The sequence below is a fragment of the Apodemus sylvaticus genome, chromosome 2 (genome assembly GCF_947179515.1).
Source record: "Apodemus sylvaticus chromosome 2, mApoSyl1.1, whole genome shotgun sequence".
Classification (NCBI taxonomy): Eukaryota; Metazoa; Chordata; class Mammalia; order Rodentia; family Muridae; genus Apodemus; species Apodemus sylvaticus.
The window spans coordinates 144,085,458-144,107,226 of record NC_067473.1 but is presented as its reverse complement, the minus strand read 5'-3'; the positions used below and the strand labels follow the sequence as shown (position 1 = coordinate 144,107,226).

General features: G+C 50.7%; 1 protein-coding gene across 1 annotated transcript; it reads left to right on the top strand.

Annotated features, from left to right (window-relative positions):
- The first annotated feature begins 1,512 nt into the window (after positions 1-1,512).
- Positions 1,513-21,505, top strand: Ssuh2 (ssu-2 homolog). The gene is made up of 12 exons (XM_052172633.1): positions 1,513-1,564; positions 5,202-5,300; positions 5,782-5,863; positions 7,634-7,766; positions 9,077-9,137; positions 9,374-9,498; positions 10,737-10,799; positions 12,352-12,437; positions 13,567-13,659; positions 14,365-14,470; positions 15,099-15,206; positions 20,759-21,505. Exons 1-12 carry the CDS (start codon positions 1,537-1,539, stop codon positions 20,903-20,905), a joined length of 1,131 nt encoding a protein of 376 aa, XP_052028593.1. The 5' UTR covers positions 1,513-1,536; the 3' UTR covers positions 20,906-21,505.
- The last annotated feature ends 264 nt before the right edge of the window (positions 21,506-21,769 follow it).

Sequence of the window (21,769 nt, the reverse complement as noted above, 5' to 3'; positions counted from 1 at the left end):
CATAATAAAAACCCATTTATGAGGATTGAGTGGTCTGTTTTTAAGTCAAGCGTATGCAGCATTTCTGCTGCTGATCCCAGCGTCCTCTTGAGGGTGGCAGTGAGTGGGGGAGGGGAAGGCAGCTCACACAGCACAGGAGCTGTCTCTTAAGCACTGAGGCTACCCAGGCTTTCCAGAACAATGGTGGGCCTGTCTTGGTTAAGGAGTGTCCCTATGAATACTGGTGGGCTAGGCAACTCAGGTCAGACCAGAGCACCGTGACTGTGGTTAGGGACACTCCCAGCTCCAGAGGAACCCTGCCAAGGCCACAGGGGGCGTGGGAGTATGGGACCAACTTTCAAACCTATCATTGGGTGACCACCTTCAGTGGTTAATATTTAGACTCATCTGGAGGAGCAGGATGGCTTTTCTAGGGTGAGGGAATGAAAGGTTTTCTGTCTAATCACAAAAGGCTTCTAAAGATGTTTCCAAGTCTGCAGAGGGCACTGTAGAGATGGCTCACTCAGTAAAGCATGGGTGTGTAAGCAGAAGACCAGAGTTAGATCCCCAGAGTCTATGTAAAAAGCTGGATGTAGTAGTATGGACTTATATTTCTAGTGAAAGCGAGATGGGAGACAGGGAGAGGATCCCTGGCTAGCCAGTCAAATCTGCATGGTGAAGTCCCAGGCTGATGAGACTCTGTCTCAAACAAAATGTGGATAGTAAATCACACCAGAGGTGTCTACACCACACATGTGTATACCTGAACGCACGCAAACACACACACACACACACACACACACACACACACACACACACACACACACACATACACACACACACACGACCATAAACATGTGCTCACAATTCAGAGAAATCTGGGGTATAATTCAATGGTAGGGTTTGCCTCCAAATCCTTGAGGTCTGTCCTCCAGCCCCAGCACACTTCCCTAACCAACCCTAGGGGGCTTCCCGGGGGTTAGGTAGAGTGGTGACAGGATGATCCACACCCTGGCTGGAGCCCTGGCTCGGTCTGCAATGTGTTGTGTGCCCTCCTGTTCCAAGCCTTCAAAAGACCAGAGACAGCTGCTGCCTAGACTTTAGGTATCCCAGGCAATCTGAGAACCTATGTGGTCTCTCCCTTGACAGGTAGTCTCCTGTGGTAGCACACCAGTTCCCTGTGCTCCTGAGGGACTTAAAAGCCTGCTCTGGACTGGTATATGGAGAATCAAGATGAGCTGGTGCTTGGGCTTGTGTCAGACAGAAGGATTTGAGTCTTGGCTAGGAACAATGGCAGGATGTGAGTACCCGGCACTGAATGCAGCAGGGACCCGGGTCTCTAGAACTTCCACGTGAGCTTGGCAAGTGCAAGGCTCTTGTGGAACTCTCCAGGACCTGAGACATAGGGCGGGGCTCTGCTCTGACGGACATATGGTGGCTTTGCCTCTGTTATGTCCAGATCAGTAACAATGGGCTGGGAGGGGCTGAGGGTAGTCCCTCAGACTGGAACCTCGGTCCTCGGGAGCACAGACTCGTACTTGGCTGGACGCCTTGACCATGGACAGGGACCCGAGTGAGGAGGACAGTGAGTAGAGCCTGGGATGGAGGGGCCACTTCTGTAGCCAACACTGAGCAAGACCTGGGTCTGCATCACCTGCTTTCAGTCAGCATCTCTGTCAGCATCCTGATCATCTGTCTCCCTTCCTTTTCTTTTTCTTTCTTTCTTTATTTTTTAAAGATTTATTTATTTATGTATGTGAGTACAGTGTAGCTGTCTTCAGGCACACCAGAAGAGGGCACATCAGATCCCTTTACAGATGATTGTGAGTCACCATGTAGTTGCTTGGAATTGAACTCAGGACCTCTAGTCAGTGCTCTTAACTGCTGAGCCATCTCTCTGGCCCTTTTTCTTTTTCTTTATTCTGGAAAGAGACAGCCCACGACAGCCCACAGCCTCTCTATTATCTGCCTTGAGGCAATGGGCAGAAAGCCTCAGCTACGGAATGGGCATCTTGCCTACTGTGACCTGTCTGTGTCTGCTGGTTCTTTCTTCCCTTCTTTCTCCAGGTGACAGTGACCATTCCTCCAGCCTAATAGAAGCCTGAAAACCTCAGGATTCTCTGTCACTCTCCGAGATGCAGCTAATGCCACAGCGCCACTGCCCAAATCTCCATCCCTTCTTGCTTGCTCATTACCGCTGGTGTCTCAGCCTTGGTGACCCTAGTCTGTCATTAGCAGGACAGAAATTCAATGGGATTGAAAGACTGCTTTAAACCCAAGGAAGGAAACAGGTTTCAGAGGAAATGGACTGTGTTTAAGTAAAGGAAAGTTTTCTCCCTGAGTTTGACAGGCAATGTGGCGGTTGGAGCAGCAGTAGATGGAGAGTTGGGAACATTCTTCAAATCCTGGCTTTGCTTTGCATTGTGTGGTCTTGGGCTAAAACATTTAACATCTCTGAGCCTCTAACCCCCTCCCCCCATGTAAAAGGAAACTGGGTTAAGAGGTCTGGATGTGAGGGTGTGGGGTACAGTGTCCTTGAATGGCTTTTCTGAGGGTATAATGAAAGGCTCAACACTTTTATGGGGAACCCTAGAGAGGTCTGTGAGCCAGGTACATCTACATGGACCCTGGAATTGAAGGTCTTTGCACACCCAGTGCCATCTTTTTTCCCCTTAAGCTGTGGCTCTTTAGGAGACTTTGCATTTACAGATGGCTTTTCCCCTTCCCACTAGGCTAGGCTAGCAAGGCAGATCTAGATTCAGCTCCAGGCTCTGTCTGCCTCCTAATTGCTGGGTAACTCAGCTCAGCTCACTCGATCTCTCTGGACTTCATTTTCCAAGGCTGTTGGGACTGGAACAGAGGGCTGCAGGGTTCAGAGGCAGGGGTGTGATAGGAAGGGTGGGCAAAGAGAGGTCTGAATGCCCCTTTTACATGCTTAAGGGAAGTTCTACTCACAGACGCACAGCGGTGCCCACGGAACGCCTGCTGCTCTTCCCCCAGTGTCCAGAGGGGGCGCTCACACACTGAAAGGGATGAGGGATGGGACATGATGTGATGGGCAGATGTGTGATGGGCTCTCCTGAGAGGGTCACACTGGGATCCAGTTAAGACAGAGAAGGTTCTGAGCCTGAAAGAATGGCACTGTGATAAAAGACGAGGGAGCTTCTCTGTTAACTGCATTTCCCTCCACAAGAACATTTCTTTTATGCAAAAGTAAATTAGTTTGTGGCTGGCAAGCAGAGTCCCTGCCTCTCCATCTGTCATTGCAAAGCAAATCTCAGCATCAGATTGCCTGGGGACTGAGAGACAGGTGCAGAGGCCCTGGGGACTTGGAGGTAAGGCCTGAGCTCTGAACACTTCTTTCTGCTCCTGTGTGGGCTGGTGGTCCCGGGTTGAATCTCCCAGCCTCATTTGGGTGTTCTATGAATGGGGAAGTGTAGCAATCTTATAGAATGGGGACAGTGTTCCTGTGTGACATTAGATAGCACTACATGTGACAGGGTGGGGTACTCAGCCAGATAGCTGTCCCTAAACTCAACCCAATGCCCTGGGGACAGTGTGGCATAATGTGGGTGACCTCTACAGCCCTGTTATGCTCCTTTTATAGCACAGGAAATGTGCCCTTCTGGGGTTCACCCTGGAGTCCTTTCTTGTTTGCATAAAATGGTGACATGAATTTAGCACTGAGGTACTGGGGCTGCCCCAGAGGTCAGAGCAGCTCCAGGTTGATGGATGTGGAGTCACCCACCGCCCACTCTTCCTATCTTCCTGTCCCTGTTATTTGGTTGCTAGGAGGCCACTGCAGCCACATGGCCTTTCTCTGTCTTCCCTTCGAGGGCTGGAGTTTGATGCTTTAGCTGACCCAAGGCTGCCTGACAGCCAGGGCTGCCCCAAGAGACAGAAGTGGCCTTTCTTTCTACACTTGACATTTTCATTGTTGTTTTCTGGTTTAAAGGAACAGACATCAAGCTCAGCCTAGGGGCGGAGTGGTTTTTTTATACGCCCACCTTAGGGCTCGAGTCTACCTCACACAGTCCCGTTATATGGGCACCAATGTGACTTACTCTATTTTGATGGTGGGGCATAGGTTATACAGATCTGTATGACATCTGGGACGGCATGGTGGAGAGGCTAGGCGAATACCTACATACAGTCATAGTGACCCCTCTGTGACTTAGCTACATTTAGCCCTGACCTTGATCTTTGCTGAGCTCTTGGGAACTACAATGGATGGATTCCCCTGACCCAGAAAGCCCCACTAGTCCAGCCTCTGCCTTCCTGACCACCCCAGTCTTTCTTCATAGAGTTCCATAAACTGGCAGGTGAGGCTCCAAGATAGATAGCAAGATACAGCACAGGAGCCAACCCTGGCCCCTAGCTCATTCCCTACAAAACATTGGATTGGGACAAAGCCTCACTCATTCAGCAGGGTGTGGCTGTTTTCATGCCAACAGTGAAATCCAGTAAATGAAACAGGGACCTTTAACCCCACAGAGTCCAAACATCTCCACCCCCCTCCTTTTACAATCTGGTCCCTAGTAGGTAAAGGTTTTAAATGAACAAACCTGTTCAGAACAAAACAATCAGGAGACTTTGGGACCCTGTTACTTTGTATCACAGCTACCCATCTTCCTGGCAAGAAGAATGCTCCCTCTAGTTAAAAACCTTCCCGTTGAGAAGAAGCCTCAGAGATGTAGGTGGTTGGCTAGAGAAGGGTGCTCGTAACTCAGAGGGCGGCAGGGGCGGGGCAGCCTTCGGGACTCCTTCTCCTTCCACTGTCCCCAGTCTCAGGTTGCAATCTTCAGCATCTCTCAGTTCTGCTCTCCACGTCAGCCTGCCTGCTCTCCTGAGAGCAAGACCTGCTTAGTGTTCTGGTCACCATTGTAGTAACTTAGAAGGAATGGGACATAGCAGTTAATTTTGGTGCAAGTGAAGATCTAGAGAGTTCCCTGATTTTTTTGTTTTGTTTTTAATAGTAGGGTTCAGACCCAGGTCTGTGTGTGTGTTAGGGAAAACTCTCTATCACTAACCTACAGGCTCAGTCCAACCTAGGGTTTGATAGAATCACTGTCCCCCAAAGGATGAGGTGTTTGTGTGTGTGCCGTCCCTCCTTGTTCAGCTTCCCCTGAAATCACTGCTGACTGCACCATCTCCCCTGGCATCGCGAAGGTTGGCACTCTGCGCCTCTCTGCCACCCTCCACCATTTGTGTCTTCGTGGCAGGCGTGGCTGACCTCAGCTTTGAGGCTGAGAGTCCTGTGATGCCCCCCGATGAACTTCTGGAGGGATTGCCCAGCTATGACTGGCTTCTTCAAGGGCGTGGTGAGTCAGAGGGGTCATGGCTACTGCAACTTCTTCCAGGGGCTCTTGCTGGTTGGGGGGTGGTTAGGGCCATGCCGAGCAAGCTCCCCTTTCTCCTGGGGTCTTAGGGTGCTTGCCATGGCCAAGTGGGAGGTCGGATAGGATGGAGGGTGGGGAGAATTCTATGGTCCTGAAATTCCTCCTTTTCCTCCCCCTCTTCCTCCTACTCTTCTTCTTCCTCCTCTTCCTTCTCTTCCGCCTCTCTTCTTCTTCTTCCTCTTCCTCCTCTTTTCTTCTTCCTCCTCTTCCTCCTCTTGGTCCTCCTGCTCCTCCTGGTTATCCTCCTCCTCTTCCTTCTTAGGTCTCTCTATAGCACAGGTTCTCCTTGAACTCATTCTGTAGCCCAGGCTGGCTTTGAGCTAGCACCAGACCAGCCTTTCTTTCACTGTACCAATACCTGTTCTTCTAAGCCCGGTTGATGTCTTCCCCTCCTCTTCTCTAGGAAGGCAGGTCTTCTTCCCACCCTTGGAAGCCCCGGGAAGGTCCCTGGAGCCTGCATGTTGGTCCTCAGTCCTGGAGCACAGGTGAGCCTCAGTGCATTTCCACATGCCCCGTTTCCCACAGGAGCTCTTTTGGGGGGGTGCTCAGCCCCCAAATTGCCCCAGAAATCATTGAGAAACCTGGAGGATACCTTCTGCATGTCAGAGCCACCCAATCAGATCTCCCTGGGGAAGTGACCTGGGAATCTAGAGGGTCTCAGGCTCTCTAAGGGTAGAAACCATAGACCTGTCATATCAGGGCTTTGCAAACTCTGGCCGTTGGGCCAAACCCAGCCCCTGGGCTGGTTCTGTAAGTCCTATGATACTGGAATCTGGCCACCTTCATTCTGAGCATGTATTATCCATGGCAGCCTTTGCACTGCTGCTGCAGAGCTCAGGAGACACGTGCCTGTTTGTTTATGCTGCTCATACATTGGCTCTGATTCTCCATTGCTGAAGTCCTCCATCCCCCAATCTTTTTCCCCAGGGGGCCCATGTTTATTTTGAGAGGATTTGTCACAGAGTTCTGGGTTCTAGCCAGCTCTGTGCAGAAGGGATGTGGTGAAGGTCCCTCCCTAGTGTACAATGCAGCTGACCACGTGGTCTTCCTAGAGGGGTCTCCTGGGGCCCCCATCCCTCTGCATGCACACACTTCTATTCAGTGTCTGCTTCTCTGGTCCAGCATAAACTCATGTGGCACCAGCTGGCTGGCTGGCTCTGTTGCCCACTGGGGACACCACACCAGTCCTGGCTGTGTTGGGAACAATGGGATTTAGGAGTAGGGAGCACATGGCCTAATGGGCATTGCGGAGACTGAGCACGTGGGGAGGAGGGAGAGGGAGGAGGGAGATGGAGGCCAAAGGTTTCTTACTGAGGTGTTTGGAGGAAGGGCATCTTAAGGAGGCACCTGGATTTCAGGGAGAAAGCTTTCCAGAGAGAGAGAGAGAGAGAGAGAGAGAGAGAGAGATGGCCAGGACCTATCTCATTCAGGCAGAGGCTGCTGGGCCAGTCCTCACCTTAGCTGGTATCTTTCATGCTCACAATTCTTCTGGACAAGATTCAGTTCCTTGAGGGAGGGGTCTTTAGGTAGTTGGTTTCTGCCTCCTTACGACCATGTGATGTCATCTCTAGACCCTATCTGTAGACGCAGTATCATTTATATGGTGCAGTTTGGAGGTGAGACAGCCAGGGGACTTCTGTGACGGAGACTTGGTCCCCCATACTCCCTCACTTAAGGGCTTTGGGGGCTCCCACCTTGTCATTAGATTCAGCCGCAGCTGAATGGTCTTGTTGGGAGGAAGTGGAAACAGTTGGGGGTGGGTCTTGTTGGAGGAAGTAGGTCCCTGGTCCCTTCCTGGGCTTGCTCTCTGCTTCCTGTCCTCCAGGGCAGCTGCTCTGCACCCCCACATGCTCCCACCATGACACTCTGCCCACCCTGAGCTCAGAAGTATGGAGCCAAGGGGACCATGGAAACCGTCAGCCCTAACTCATCTTTCCCCTCTTTACGTTGTCTTTCTCAGGCGACTACTTTATTATTATTATTTTTTAAATTCACAATTTAGCCTCTTTCCTAAGCTCCATACATGGCCTAATGTGAGTTTTGAGGCCATCTAGAATGCCCTACTGACCCTGGGCATCCTGTCATGTGGTCCCCTTGGCTAGAAGTCTCCTGCACTGAGTCCTCAGCACAGCCAGGCCCTCGGGCCTTGGACCTTCTCCTCATAGGCCCCCAGTGCTCCCCGACACACTAAGGGACTGGTGGTGGCGAGCCCACAGGTCCCTCCCCAGACCTCTGCTCCTGCGCCCTCTCCCCAGCAGAGTCCCTGTGGTGACCGAGGAGGTGGCCCGTGAGGCCCTGATCAGCTTCGTGAACTCCCAGTGCTGTTACAGCAGTGCGGCTGCTGGCAATCTCGTTATCCAGGAGCTGAGGCAGCAAACCCTCTGCAGGGTAGGAAAGCCATGCCTGGGGCTCTGGGGACACTGGGAGAGGGGCTGTTGGCCGTGGGGTGTATGCAAGCAGTCTCTTCTACAACCTCCATTCTCTGTATCTATAATCATCCGAAGATAAAAATCTCCATCCTCATTGACAACCTCACATGCACTAGACATGTGGTAAGAGGTGAGATCATGCCATCTGCCCTCATTGTCCACCACAGTGTAGTGTTGTCTCCAGTGTCTAGAGTCAACACCAGAGATCAGGAGAGATTGAGATACTTGGCCAACTACCCACAGATATGATGGGTCCTGGGCTCAAAGTCAGGCTTGCTAAGCTGAAGCTGATGGACTTTCTTGCACCCTTCCATGAGGCACAGGCTAAGGAAGGACCTTTTATTTTAAGGACCCTAGCTCGTCTCCAAGTCTCACAAGCCATGCCTGTAGCTTAGCATTGGGGAAACCTCACTTCTGACAGCCATACTGCAGAAGGTGCTTCAGTCTCCAACAGGGCTCGGGGACAGACTCGGGCCACATTTACTAGTGTCATAGTCTTTGTCTCTGACAAGCACACATGATGTGTGAGTCAGACCGTGGCAGTGGAGAGGTCCCAGGTGAGGAGGAAGTGACCAGCATGGAGCCGAGCCGTGAGACCTGGGCAAAGCAGCTGAGCCTCCATTTCCTCGCTCATAAGAGAGAGACAGGATGAGGGGATAGTTCGGCCAGCAAGATGCTTGCTACACAGGCATGATGACCAGAGCCCACATTAAAAAAGCTGAATATGGTCTTATGTGCCTATAACTCCAGCACTGGAGAGGTGGAGATAGGAGGATCCCTGGGGCTCTGTAGTCGGCCAGCCTAGTCAGTTGCTCTGTTTCAGACCAGAGAGAGACCCTGCATAAAAAAAAAGGAAGGCCAATAACTCCTGAGGAACAATACCTGAGGCTGGCCTCTGACCTCCACATGCATGCAAATGTACACACATACCACGACCATCCCCCCCCCCCCCCCAGGCCCAGGTGAGGCCCAAGGCCCCTTCTCACCTTAGGTCTGTGCTTAAAGATCAAGGTGAAGGACCCTGTCTTAAGTCAGGGGTGCTAAGAGCAGGAACCTGGGGCCTCCCTGTACCATGGGCAAGCATTTCCCCCACAGGATTTACTTCGTAGATGGTTCCTCTGTGGAACTTCATAGGGAATTGGGCTTGCATTGGGTCCAATAGCAAGGGTCACACTTTGGTTCCTAGAAGCCCATGCGGGTGGAAGCTTCGTCCTTTTGCAGCCTAGTACTGTCATCAGGAAGGGACACTGCTTGTGTTTTCCTCTGTAGTATCGCCTGGAGACCTTTAGCGAATCTAGAGTCAGCGAGTGGACATTTCAGCCTGTAACCAGTGAGTGAACTATCTGGAGTCACCACTAACACTGAATGTTTGTGGCCCCTCAGTTCCCCCACTGACTATAACCTGATGGGATGATTTCAGTCTCAGAGACTCCTCAGTGCTGACCCTGGGAGGGACAGCCCCAGCTCATGGTGTGTACCAAGGAGGGTGCCTTGCTGTGTGGTGGATACTCAAAAGCTTTTCCCTTTTGTCCTTTACTGTCCTTGTGATGAACCCATCTGTGTCAGACCACTCGGTGGATGGACCACAGAGAGGCACCTCCCCCAGGCTTTGGGATATGGAGGTCCAGGTGCCTCCGATGTTTCAGGAAGACACCAGAAAGTTCCAAGTGCCCCACTCCTCCATGGTCAAGGTAATGGCTGACTGGATCATCCACAGGGCTCTGTAAGCATTTCCCAGGTTCTCTGTGCTCCATCAGACTTTCTCCTTTGAGAAAAAGCACCTCAAGCTCAGCCTGGTAGCTTACTCCTGGGGTAAAAATAAAACCCAGCTTAAGAACAGCATGCATCTTCAGGAGGCAGCATGCACACAGGGAGGGGGCCAGCGCCAGCTGGAAATAGCCAGGGACAGCATTCCGAGGGCAGCTGTGCGCATGTGGGCTTCCTTGCATTTCATCTGACAGAAGGCTAAGTGGGCACTCGATGAAATGGACAGGAGCTAAAATCTGAAGCACAGTGGATAGATTACTTGCTGAGCAAGCACAGGGGCTGAGTTTGAATTCTTAGCACATTTGTAAAAAGCTGGGTGTAGGGGCTTGGACCTATAACCCCATCACTGGGGAAGCAGAGACAGGAGGACCTCAGAGGTTCACTGCTCATCCAGCCTAACCAAATCGGTGAGCAGTAGCTTCAGTGAGAGATCTTTTCTCATAAAGTTAGGTGGAGAGCGGTAGAAGAAGACACTTAACAATGACCTCTGGTTTCCATGCAGCCTGTGCACATAAAAGCATACAACATTCATACCGCCAAACACACCTACACACACTATTGAGCTTTTCCTTGCACATGAGTAGGACAGTAGGTTTGATGTTTGTCTGTTGTACAGAAATCTGTCTCAGCAGGAAGTGTGGGAAACCTGGTAGTTGATTGTTACCCTCACTGGGTTTTGTCTCACAGTTGGCTGCTTTCTCACTAAGTCTTCATTTAAGAATGTAATTTGACTCTGTGAGTTCTCATAGTTACCAGATGTGTATGGGGTCACAACAGCATTCCACTGTTTTCTGGATGGTGCAAAAACCTTCCTTGGATGATGGGTTCCAGCAGCTTAGCTTCTTGCCTTTCACACAAACCGGGTCCATTTTGTATGTTCTCGAGGTCCAGATGAAGGAGCTACCAGGTGGCTGCAGATGCTACCAGCCTTTGTGGTCTAGTGTGCCAGGAAACTAGAGTATGAGCCAGTTTGAGAACTCAGGGAATCCCCTTCTTAGCACGTGGGAAAGCCAGAGCTCAGCCTAGGGATGTGCATTCAAGGCCTTTTGGGATCCCCAGCTACCCGGAAGGACCCATTTCCCTTACTTTTCCCTTTGGCATCCTAGGGTTGGGAGGGATCCTACTTATGGACATCCACCCAAAGAGAATTCTTGCATTTCAGGAATGTCACAAATGCCACGGGCGTGGCCGCTACAAGTGCAGTGGCTGTCATGGGGCTGGCACGGTGAGTCATGGTGGGCCATATGGCACAATGAGCCTGTGTGAGCATTGGGGTGGGCATAGGGATTGCAGGGTTGCTAAGAGCCTAGAGACTCCCTGCACCTCAGGTCTGCCACCTTCCCTTTCTAAAGCTCCCATTTTCAGTCTGTGACTGGGACAGTCAGATTGGGTGCCTCCAGTGACCCCCTCATACTTTGATGATTCGGTTTAAAGGTTTCTCACCTTCCACTTGACAGGCATTGGGGATCGGCAAGGGACTTAGCCCCGTAAAAGAGTGGGCCCTAGGACTCTGTTGCTAAGATGCCTTCCCAAGGAAAGGTGAAAACAATGTCTATCCCCTCGGCTAAGGTCCCAGAGACAGTTTTACTCAAGTTCATTGTGGAGAACCATTGAGTTTTCCTGGGATTCTTTAGAAAGCATAGATGGGAATTGCTTATAGAGGTGTAGATGCTCCTCTCTCACATGCTGGACCTGAAATCTGTTACCCTGCAGGAATAAGCATGTCTGCATTGATGGAGCCCCCTTTCCTTCCTCTCCCCAGACCTATACTCTCCTGCCGCCTGGAGGCAGAGTTGTGTATAACAGTGGTAGAGAGTGGCTGGGTACTCTGGTGAAGGTCTTGTGACCATTCCCACCCCTCCATGAGGGGTATGAGCAGTCAACAACCCCAGCTTGTAAGATCTTTTTCAAGGGGCACAGCTGAATGCCCCCAAGATGGCTGATGGTTGCTTGGCTGCGAGGGCGGTCACTCATGACAGAGGATGACCAAGAACATGGGAGGTGGGCACAGAGAGGTGAAGGTTAGAGAGTTTGGGAGATGGGGTAGAAGGAGCTTGAATGATCTGTCCAGGCTACTGCGGGATGCCATGGCATCTTGGGTTTGCAAAGGGCAGAATCCGTTGGCACAGGAGGCTAGTTCAAGCCAAAGCTCCCAGCTAGAGCCCGTCATCAGATGCACAGTGACATGCACTCCCATCTTGTCTCTCTCCATCAAGAGGCCTGCTGGGCACTCCCCTCTCACCTGATCACTGTGTCCCACTGGGCTGTACCTAACTTTTCTCTCCATGTTTTCTCCTGTGGTGTCTGCAGCCCCCCACTCCTATCCCCACCCAAGCTCCCAGGGGTCTTTCTTTCCTCTTTCCTGGTTTTCTACCTCCTCTTCCTCCTCCATAAGTTTGCTTTGAATGTCAGGAGTCCACCCCTGGGTGTCTTTCTAAGAAGAACTTCTGACCTTCACCCTGGCGGTCAGTCACTCAGCTCCTGGCTCCTTCTGGACTCTTGCTTGAAGGCAGGTCTTAGGGCCTGAGGGTGGAAATCAGAGAGGAGAAGAAGAGATCTATGGATGTGAAGTCTTGGAACTATGTGCCTGACAGGACCCCAAACCACCAATCCTCAAGCCACAAGCCACAAAGTACAAGGCACAACCACTGATTAAGGCTATGGCCCCAAGGAGGAAGAGTCCTGGGTCAGGGTTATGGGGCTGTGTTGGGAGCTGGTCTCAGGATGGCCTGGGACCTGCTTTGGGAGCCAGGAGCTGAGCCTGAGCATGTTCACAGGTGAGGTGTTCGTCCTGCAGTGGCACCAAGCGCAAAGCCAGGCAGCCCCGGAGATGCCACTTGTGTTCTGGCTCTGGCCGACGCAGGTAGGAGTGGGTTTGCGATGGGTGGGAGAAGGCTTTCTGGTCTTAGGTTCCTTTCTGGACACTGTGCCCTGAAAGGGGTGTGGCTTCCCATCCCTCTCTGCTGCACCCCCCCAGAGTCTGTGCATAACAGATACTCTTGGACTTTGCATGTGGGCAGGCTTGTCTCATGGCCTGACATGTCAAGAAGTCACCAATAGCGTGTGGGGCAGAAGTGAGGATGAAGGCTCTGCTGGGACGCGGGGAGTAGGGAGGAACTTCGAGAAAAGCTAGCCGGAAGGGCAAATTTAAACTCTGAGCACAAGTCTGGGCAAAGCCATCTTTATACCTCAGAGTAGGGCCTAGTTGGAGGAGCTGCTTAGCTAGTTGGTTGGCTAAACAACCCACAACTTTCATCTCTGCTCTTGGGACTTTGCATACAGTGGGGTGGTGACATTTTGTAACTCATGCCATCTCACTATTTACAAACTTTAAAGGGAAACAGAAAAATGGCAAGGAGTGAAAATGTTCAAAGGTTGACTAATAGTTGACTAGGTTGACTAATAGTCAAACCTTGCTGGCCAAACTTTATTGTACCTGCTACCACGACTAGTGAAGAATGTCTTCCAGTTAGAACATTAGTTTATTTAATTTTTCAGGTAAAATAACTGAGTTCAAATTAGCTATGGCAAGACATACACTGACATGCCCAAACATCTGTATAATCCAAGAATATATTTCTGGGATGGCATCAGGTATGGCTGGATCCAGGTGCTTAAATGGTGTCACCAAGCAGGAATGGTGAGAAGACCAGGTTAAGCAGCCCAGTGGGAAAGGATGCTCTTTTCTAAACAGTTCCAAGAACGTTCTAAGGTGGTTCTCATTGCATTGACTTGGATCCATGTTTGTGTTAGCTTGTTTTTACCAGAGAGATCGAATAAGGTAATCATCTAGGTAACCCAGCTAGGCTGTGATCCCAGGCTGGCCATAGAGGGTGAGAACAAAAATTGAAAGAACCAAGGGCTGGATGTGAGGCAGGTAGGCTCCTAGGGTGGTACTAGGGTCCAGCTGTCAGAGGAGGTGACAGCGGGCAGGTCCAGCCACCACCATAAGGGGGTCTTCTATTGAAGAGGGTTGCTCACTGTGGTCACAGGTGCAGTACGTGCTCTGGGAGGGGGAGCAAGACGTGTGCCACCTGCAAGGGGGAGAGGAAGCTGGAGCACTTTGTCCAGCTGGTCATCATGTGGTAAGTGACACCTGCGTGCCGGCCCTGGAGGAGGTGGGGAGGGTGGCTGGTACAGAGAACCTTTTCCTCATGGGGGCTTCCGCCTGGTTCCAGAAGGAGAGGCTGTGGGGACAGGGCATGTCGACTGGCTTTGTCTCTGAGTTGATTTGTATTCTAGTTTTTGTAAGTTGATTTCCTCCCTGTGGGAGCACGGGCATGTTCAAGCGTGCAGGTGCGTGCGTGCATGTGCAGGCACGTGGGTCTTGGGGTCCTCACGTGGAGGTCAGGACAGCCTGCAGGAGCTGGTTCTCTCCTTCCGCCATCTGGGATCCAGATACTGACTGAACTCAGGGTGTCAGGCATGGCGGCAAGCGCCTTTCCCCATCGAGCCATCTCCCCTGCTCTAGCGGTGAGTTCACATTCAGTCAAGATCACCAGCTAGGGCGGCAGTCACTCAGCGCCTCCCGCTGATGCTGGGGATAAGACTGTGTCTGTACCTTAGGTCAGCCAGGGGCGTGCTCCTATCACGAAGCCTTTGTCCTGCACCTGGCGAGGCTAAATGCTAGGCAAGCAAGGGCTCACAGGGCCTGGCCCCTCGAAGGTCAGGACACGAGCGAGCAGCTGCACACTCCCCGCCGCCCCGCCCCAGGCCTTGGCCCCCATGTAGCTTAGGTGTGCTGGTCACTGATTTGAAGCCTGCTTCTCTCTCTCCTTCCCTCCTCCCAGGAAGAACAGTCTGTTTGAGTTTGTGTCCCCACACCACTTCCCCTGTCCCGGGGAGCTGCTTGCCAAAGCCAGAGGGGAAAACCTCTTCAGGGATGAGAACGCCACGGTAAAGGGGTGGGAGTGGGGCGGATGCCTGCGGTAGCAAGGCTGATTGCATCCTCAGGATCAGCTGGAGCGCCTGGCCCTCTGCAGGACGGGGGGATGGGCTGTTGAGTGGATGTGGGAACAGGCATTGAGCTGTCAGTGTCAGGAGCCTTAAGAGACAGGTTTGTCTCCCTACCTCATACGGTGGGGCTGGGACTGGGGTGGCCCAGGGACCTCATGCGTGGGCTGTATGAAGCCAGCCTGCTGCCCGGGGTTCTGCGCCATTTGTTTTGTTCCTGCCTGGAACATAGTGGGTAGTTTCATTGTTGGTGTGACACATAACCACTTGCTTTAGTTCCGGCTATATCTCAGCACTTAGTAGGATGCCCAGCACAGAGCAGGTCCACAGAAAGGCTCTTTGGGGTAACATGAGATGCAGGTGAAGAGAGTATAGGCTCTCTTCACTCCCTTTTGTCTTGGATCCTCGCAGACAATAAGTTGGTGAATGAGGTCCAAAGAGGTTTCCTCAGCTTGCTGTGTGTGGCCTTGACCCCTTTCCTTCCATACTCTGGGCCTTCTCTTCTGTCTAGTAGAGTCGCCCTGGCATCTTCCATAGCTCCGTGGGGCATGCTCTGTTTGTCTCTTCCCAGGTGTACCCCATTGTGGATTTCCCCCTGCAGGACATCTCTCTGGCCTCCCAGAGGGGCATCGAGGAACACAGTGCCTTGCTGGCCTCCCGTGCTCGCATCCTTCAGCAGGTGAGACGGGGGAACTGAGGATTAGGGCCTGGCTTGGGGATGCCTCTCGGCTCATTCAAATGGAAGAAACTGGGGGTTTTACCTTAAGAGTGAGGGTGCAGGAGATCAAGGGCTTGGGGTAGGCACAGCCCAGGAAGCTTCAGCGGGAAGGCAGTGTGGCTGGGGCGGGGGGGGGGGGGGCAGCAGATGAGGCTTGAAGGGGCAGGTGGAACCATTAGTCACTAGGAGAGAGAGAGATGTGGGATTTATCCACAGGAAATGAATCCTGGTGTGATTTTTCGAGTCTAACTCCCTCATATTTAGAGAGCAGAAAGGGAATCCAGCAATTTGGCCTTAAGCAGGTGCACTTCTGCATTTCAGCAGTTCCTCTTCTAGTCACTAGGTGGCAGTAGTGCATCTAGAAACACCATAGACTAAAGTTCTTGGGGTCTGGAGAGATTATTCAGTGAATAAATTGCTTGCTGTGCAAGCATGAGGACTTGAATTTGGATCTGAAGTACCTACATACAAATCTTGCTGTAGTGGTACAATCTCTGGGAGACAGGCCGCTCTTCGGGGCTTACTGCCTAGCTTGTCTGGTTTAGTGGGAGACCTTGCCTCAAAACCAAACCAAACCAAACAAAAACACAGAGAGGGACAGAAAAAAGATCCCCAGTATTGAACTTGGGGAACACATTTGAGGTTAGTTGTGGGGAGCCTGGGCCTTGCACACAGTGCTTACTTAGATTCTGGGTCTCCTGCATCATTGTGTGATCCTGGGGCAGCGGCTACATACGCCATCATGGCTGGTTTGTTACCTGAATGCTGGGATGAGTAAGGGTTTACAGGAGCTAACCTGTGGCACAGGGGCTAACCTGTGGCACAACTCGCTTTCTTTTTTGTCTTTTCCACTGACCATCCTCCCCTGCCCCAAAGCCCTTTTCTCTACACATTTCTCCTGCTGGGAAGAGAGAGAAGGGAAGGTCGCATGCCTTCAAATGAGCCGGGACCACTTGGGATCTGGAAGGGGACTTAAGAAGTGAGCTTCAGCCATTGCAAACCTCATTGCCTCACACGGTTGGGCAGTTACTTAGCTGCTCCTCCGCAGGCTCAGACTCCACTCAGCTTCATGTCTGCGCGTGGCAGGGAGTTCCCAAACTTTCTAGGATGTGGACATTTACATGAAACCTTCCAGATTTTCAGTATCCTAACAAAACTCTAGAAAGGCAAGAATCTGGACTAATAATCTCTGTGGTTTTCCCTGATCCAATCTGTCCCCCCCCATCCCCCCACCCCTCCCCACCCCCGCCTGGGCTCTTCTCAGGAATGCTAGCCCAGAAAGGAGAAGTAACTCATTAGGGACGGCAATTCTTTTTTTTTGTTTGTTTTTTTATTCGATATATTTTTATTTACATTTCAAATGATTTCCCCTTTTCTAGCCCCCCACTCCCCGAAAGTCCCGTAAGCCCCCTTCTCTCCCCCTGTCCTCCCACCCACCCCTTCCCATTTCCCCGTTCTGGTTTTGCTGAATACTGCTTCACTGAGTCTTTCCAGAACCAGGGGCCACTCTTCCTTTCTTCTTGTACCTCATTTGATGTGTGGATTATGTTTAGGGTATTTCCGTTTTCTAGGTTAATATCCACTTATTAGTGAGTGCATACCATGATTCACCTTTTGAGTCTGGGTTACCTCACTTAGTATGATGTTCTCTAGCTCCATCCATTTGCCGAAGAATTTCATGATTTCATTGTTTCTAATGGCTGAATAGTACTCCATTGTGTAGATATACCACATTTTTTGTATCCACTCTTCTGTTGAGGGATACCTGGGTTCTTTCCAGCATCTGGCAATTATAAATAGGGCTGCTATGAACATAGTAGAACATGTATCCTTATTACATGGTGGGGAATCCTCTGGGTATATGCCCAGGAGTGGTATAGCAGGATCTTCTGGAAGTGAGGTGCCCAGTTTTCGGAGGAACCACCAGACTGATTTCCAGAGTGGTTGTACCAATTTGCAACCCCACCAGCAGTGGAGGAGTGTTCCTCTTTCTCCACACCCTCTCCAACACCTGCTGAGGGATGGCAATTCTTATAGCAGCGATTCTGGTAGTCAGTACAGGCTTTTGGGGGTCTGCGGGTGTGGGACTTGAGGCCTTGTCAATTGTCCAGACACTGCAGGACAGGCCTGGTTGGTACTTGTTTCTCAGCTCTGGCACTCTCTGGAGGTTTGGACTGCCCCCTCCTTCAGCGTTCATAAAGTGATGGAGTTGGTTCTTGTCTGGGGTTGGGCTCTCCGGAAGCCCCTCCATGAGACATGTCTATGTGTGTGTCACTTGCCAAGGAAGTGGGTACTTGAAGGGTTGGGGAGCTTGAGAAGGAAAACCAAGCTAGATTCCATGCCAGACTCAGTTAAACCCAGAGTGCCTCTGAGCTGCTCTCAGTGACTGTGGGTGGGCTGAGGAAGAAGTCTGGCTAGGTGACATGTCAATCTCGGTCTGACCCCAGGGTGGCTCTGAACTTCAGACATGCCCCAGTGACCACCTACCTGGAGGCGGGGAGGCTGGGCTGCAGCCTTCTGGGCACCATCTTCCCTGTTCATGGAAGACAGGCTTCATATACCTCAGAGTTCTCTGTAGAGAACTGGGCTGTGAGGGAGAGGTGTTCCGATCTGGGGTGGGTGCAGCATCAGGCTCTTCGAAAGCAGGACTGGTGGGGGACATTGAGTGGTCTCCGAGGGAGATGGCTTTTGCATGGCTCCAGTATTACAGCTGTTACCTGAGTCATTAGAGGCAGAGCCTGGACCCTGGTGGCTCATCGTCTGGGCTTGGCCACCTGTTCCCAATGCATGAACTAAGGAGACAGGAACAGGGAAAAGCAGGGAAAGGAGATTTACTCAGTGCCTCACACCAAGAAGAGGAATGCATAAAGAAATCTAGTGCCCCTTTCAGGCCTGTCTTTGGGGGTCCTGACAGGTTTGGGTGGTGGTCAAGGTATGGTCCCACCAATCACCTGCCTGTCAGATTCTATGCTCTCCCCATTTCTGCAAGGTGCCTAACACCTTGGGCGACATGACATCCCTTCCCAGGAGACACGGTTCCCCTTTGGGTGGCACCAAGGTTTTCTCTTCTCTTTCTCTGTACAAAAGAATCCTGGGGAAAGTTCCACTTTCTCAGGATTTGTTGTGTCATTAGTCCGATATGGAGGAACACCAAGTATCTTTCTAGACTATTGCCACTCCTACCAGGACAGTTGTATTACATGAAGGAGGAGCCCAAGGTGAGGCCTTTACTCTGGGCTTGGCACGAGGGGACCCTGGGAACACTGGGAGGTGAGAGACAACGTGACTTGTGCAGCTTGTGCACACTGGTCACTGTCTGGGGACTGTCATAGTGGAGTGGTGGTGTGAGTCCTTTCATAACCCGCTGCCCTCGAGGACACAGTACGCGAGTGGTGGGTGTGACCCCCACAGTCTTCCTCCTATGAGGACACAGTACGCGAGTGGTGGGTGTGACCCCCACAGTCTTCCTCCTATGAGGACACAGTACGCGAGTGGTGGGTGTGACCCCCCACAGTCTTCCTCCTATGAGCTCATATCAAGCAACAGAACCCACCGTGGGAAAAAAATCTTACAGGGCATGTGCGCATTTAAAAAAAAATATTTTTTTTAAGGGAATGGAATGACTGAGGTCACAACTGGGAATCTCTTTTCTAATTGGCCTTTGGTCCTGGAGCCAGAGCCTCTGATCTATGATTGTGTTTTATTCGCTATAGAAGGTGGGGAGTTGAATCCAGTTATGAGGAATGGCAGACACCTCAGTGTACACAGCCCCAGCTCCTGCAAGTGGATGTCTAGACTCTTCCCCAGGGCAGGGGACACCCAAGAGGCAAGCATCTAAGCAGCTAGTTACAAGAGGACTGTCATCTGAAGGGATGCGGGCATGGGTGATTGTGAATGGAGGTAGAGATGCTTCTGCTTCCTGTGGAGGGATCCCAAAGCCAGAGTGCTCCTGATCCTCTGCCCAGGCCTTCTGGGCAGCAGTGTTGGCTTTTACCCCCACGTGCCCTTTACTCCTCACTTAGGAGGTCTTGCTGGGCAGTTTTTGGGGAGGGGGCTTCTGCCTTTGATTTTCAAAATGATTATTTGTGCCATTGCTTCTGGCTTATGAATATGACTTAGTTTTCTTATTCATTTGATCATTCCAACTCTGAGACAGTTTCTTATCCCCATTCCACAGATAAGAAAGTCAAGGCTAGGGGAATTGGAACTCAACACCACTCAGGAAGAGGTCATGGTCTAACCTCGATCTTGGGCAATGTCCTATGTCCTAGCTCCTCCTCCAGGGTCCTGCTCTGACCCAGTGTTCTTAGGGACTTGTGAGCAGTTTAGAGAGAAATCCAAGCATCTCTCTGGCTTCAGTTTCTTATCTTCCTAGGACCTCAGAATGACTGAGAGCCACGGGCTGGGACACTTCTGATGGAGAGGGATTTCAGCTCTGAGCCTCTCACACCATTTTCTTGGGTTTGGGATATGGAAGCAGCATGGGCAAAAGGCACAGGGCAGACCACAGCAATGCTCCAGGGATGCAGCACTTCAGCACCAGGAGCCAAAATTGAATGCCAACTACAGGCAGCCGCTGCCAACGGCCCAATAGTACTAGGGACTAAAGGTGATAGGGAGCCCCACGGGAGCCCCAGGAGCCCTGCTTCCTTCCTCAGCAGAGTTGGGGTGTGTGAAGGGTGGAACTGCCAACTCAGAGAAGGGGCTGGAGATGAGGCCATGAGTCAGGCTCTGTGGGGGACAGAGTTCTACACCCGCTTACGGGGCAGGTTGTTTAGAAAGAGGTGGATGCTGGGAGGAGATCTGAGCCTGACATGGGGACTGCTAAGTGTGAGGAGTCCAGGCTTGAACAATTTGATGTCCAGAGCCTGGATTCTCGTGAGCCTCTTGCTTTCCCAGCTAAAAGATTTTATGTGTGTGTGTGTGTGTGTGTGTGTGTGTGTGTGTATGTGCATGTGCATATGCCTATGTATATATATGTATGTATATATATATATACGTATATATATATATATATATATACAGATAGATATAGATAGGTCTATCTATCTATCTATCTATCTATCTATCTATCTATCTATCTATCTATCTATCGATCGATCTATCGATCTATCTATCCAATCCATCCATCCATCCATCTATCTATCTATCTATCTATCTATCTATCTATCTATCTATCTATCTATCTATCTATTTCACAACTGTGTGGTAGATGAGGGACTACTAAGGGACCACTAAGTGGCTTACCAACTTGGATTTTGATTTTAAGATAAAATGCTAAAGAAACGTCAATGTCTGTTGGATTCTCTCAGGTTTACTTGCTCAGTTATCCCTCCACCACCACTATAGTTATGTGACATGTCACCACAGATACATGTAGAATGGGCAGACCTGGGACATACTGTGTGCCCAGGTCTGCATGTTACCCTACAGGCCGTGGGGAGCTGAAGCTGCCTCACAGATGAGCTGCCTGAGTTCAACTCTGAGGTGTGTCTGGCCATTTGTCTCCTCAGCGCCAGACCATTGAGCTGATCCCCATCACTGAAGTTCATTACTGGTACCAAGGAAAGACTTCTGTCTACTACATCTATGGCACCGACCACCAGGTGTATGTGACTGACTACCCTGAGCGATACTGCTGTGGATGCACCATCCTCTGATAGACACAGCTGTCCCCAGACCCCAATGGTCACATTTGACAAGGGGACAGCAGTACTCTTTTAGTTTAGTTATGTTGGTGATGTTGAACAACACCCATGCAAACCCTGGAATTCTTTCTGAACAGTTGGTTAATCATGTATCAAGTGTCAACAGTTGATGGAGCTCATTTGGTGGGACCTATGTTTAAGCCACAAGAATTCTTCTAACCAAGTTCCTTTAGACTAAAGGAGGATATATGATAAATGACAAATATAATAGATGGTGGGAGCTTTGCCTCTTTTCTCTGAACTAAAACCTCTATCTGTGTGCGGGAACTGGTATTGTTGATCCCTGTTTTAGTTTGGACTTTGCTATGAGCCTCTGGCCATAGCATCATAGAGATGCAAAAAAAGATATTCGCAGGTTGATTTTCAGCACAACACCTTTGTTCCTATCCTCTGGGCTGAAAGTGCTGATGTAGACACCACTGGGATGGTTCAATTGTACTCTGCAGGTCTGAGGTCTCACCTGGAGGTTAGGAGGCCAGTGTGGTCCAAGGATGGGCATGCTAGAAATCTGAAGGGTGATTTATGAATACCCTAGTTAGCTAGTTGATTATGAATACCTTAGTTAGCTAGTTGATTATGAATACCCTAGTTAGCTAGTTGATTATGAATACCCTAGTTAGATAGTTGATTATGAATATGCTAGTTAGCTAGTTGATTATGAATACCCTAGTTAGCTAGTTGATTATGAATATCCTAGTTAGCTAGTTGATTATGAATACCCTAGTTAGCTAGTTGATTATGAATACCCTAGTTAGCTAGTTGATTATGAATACCCTAGTTATCTAGTTGATGAGAGTCTGCCCATCAGGTTACTTC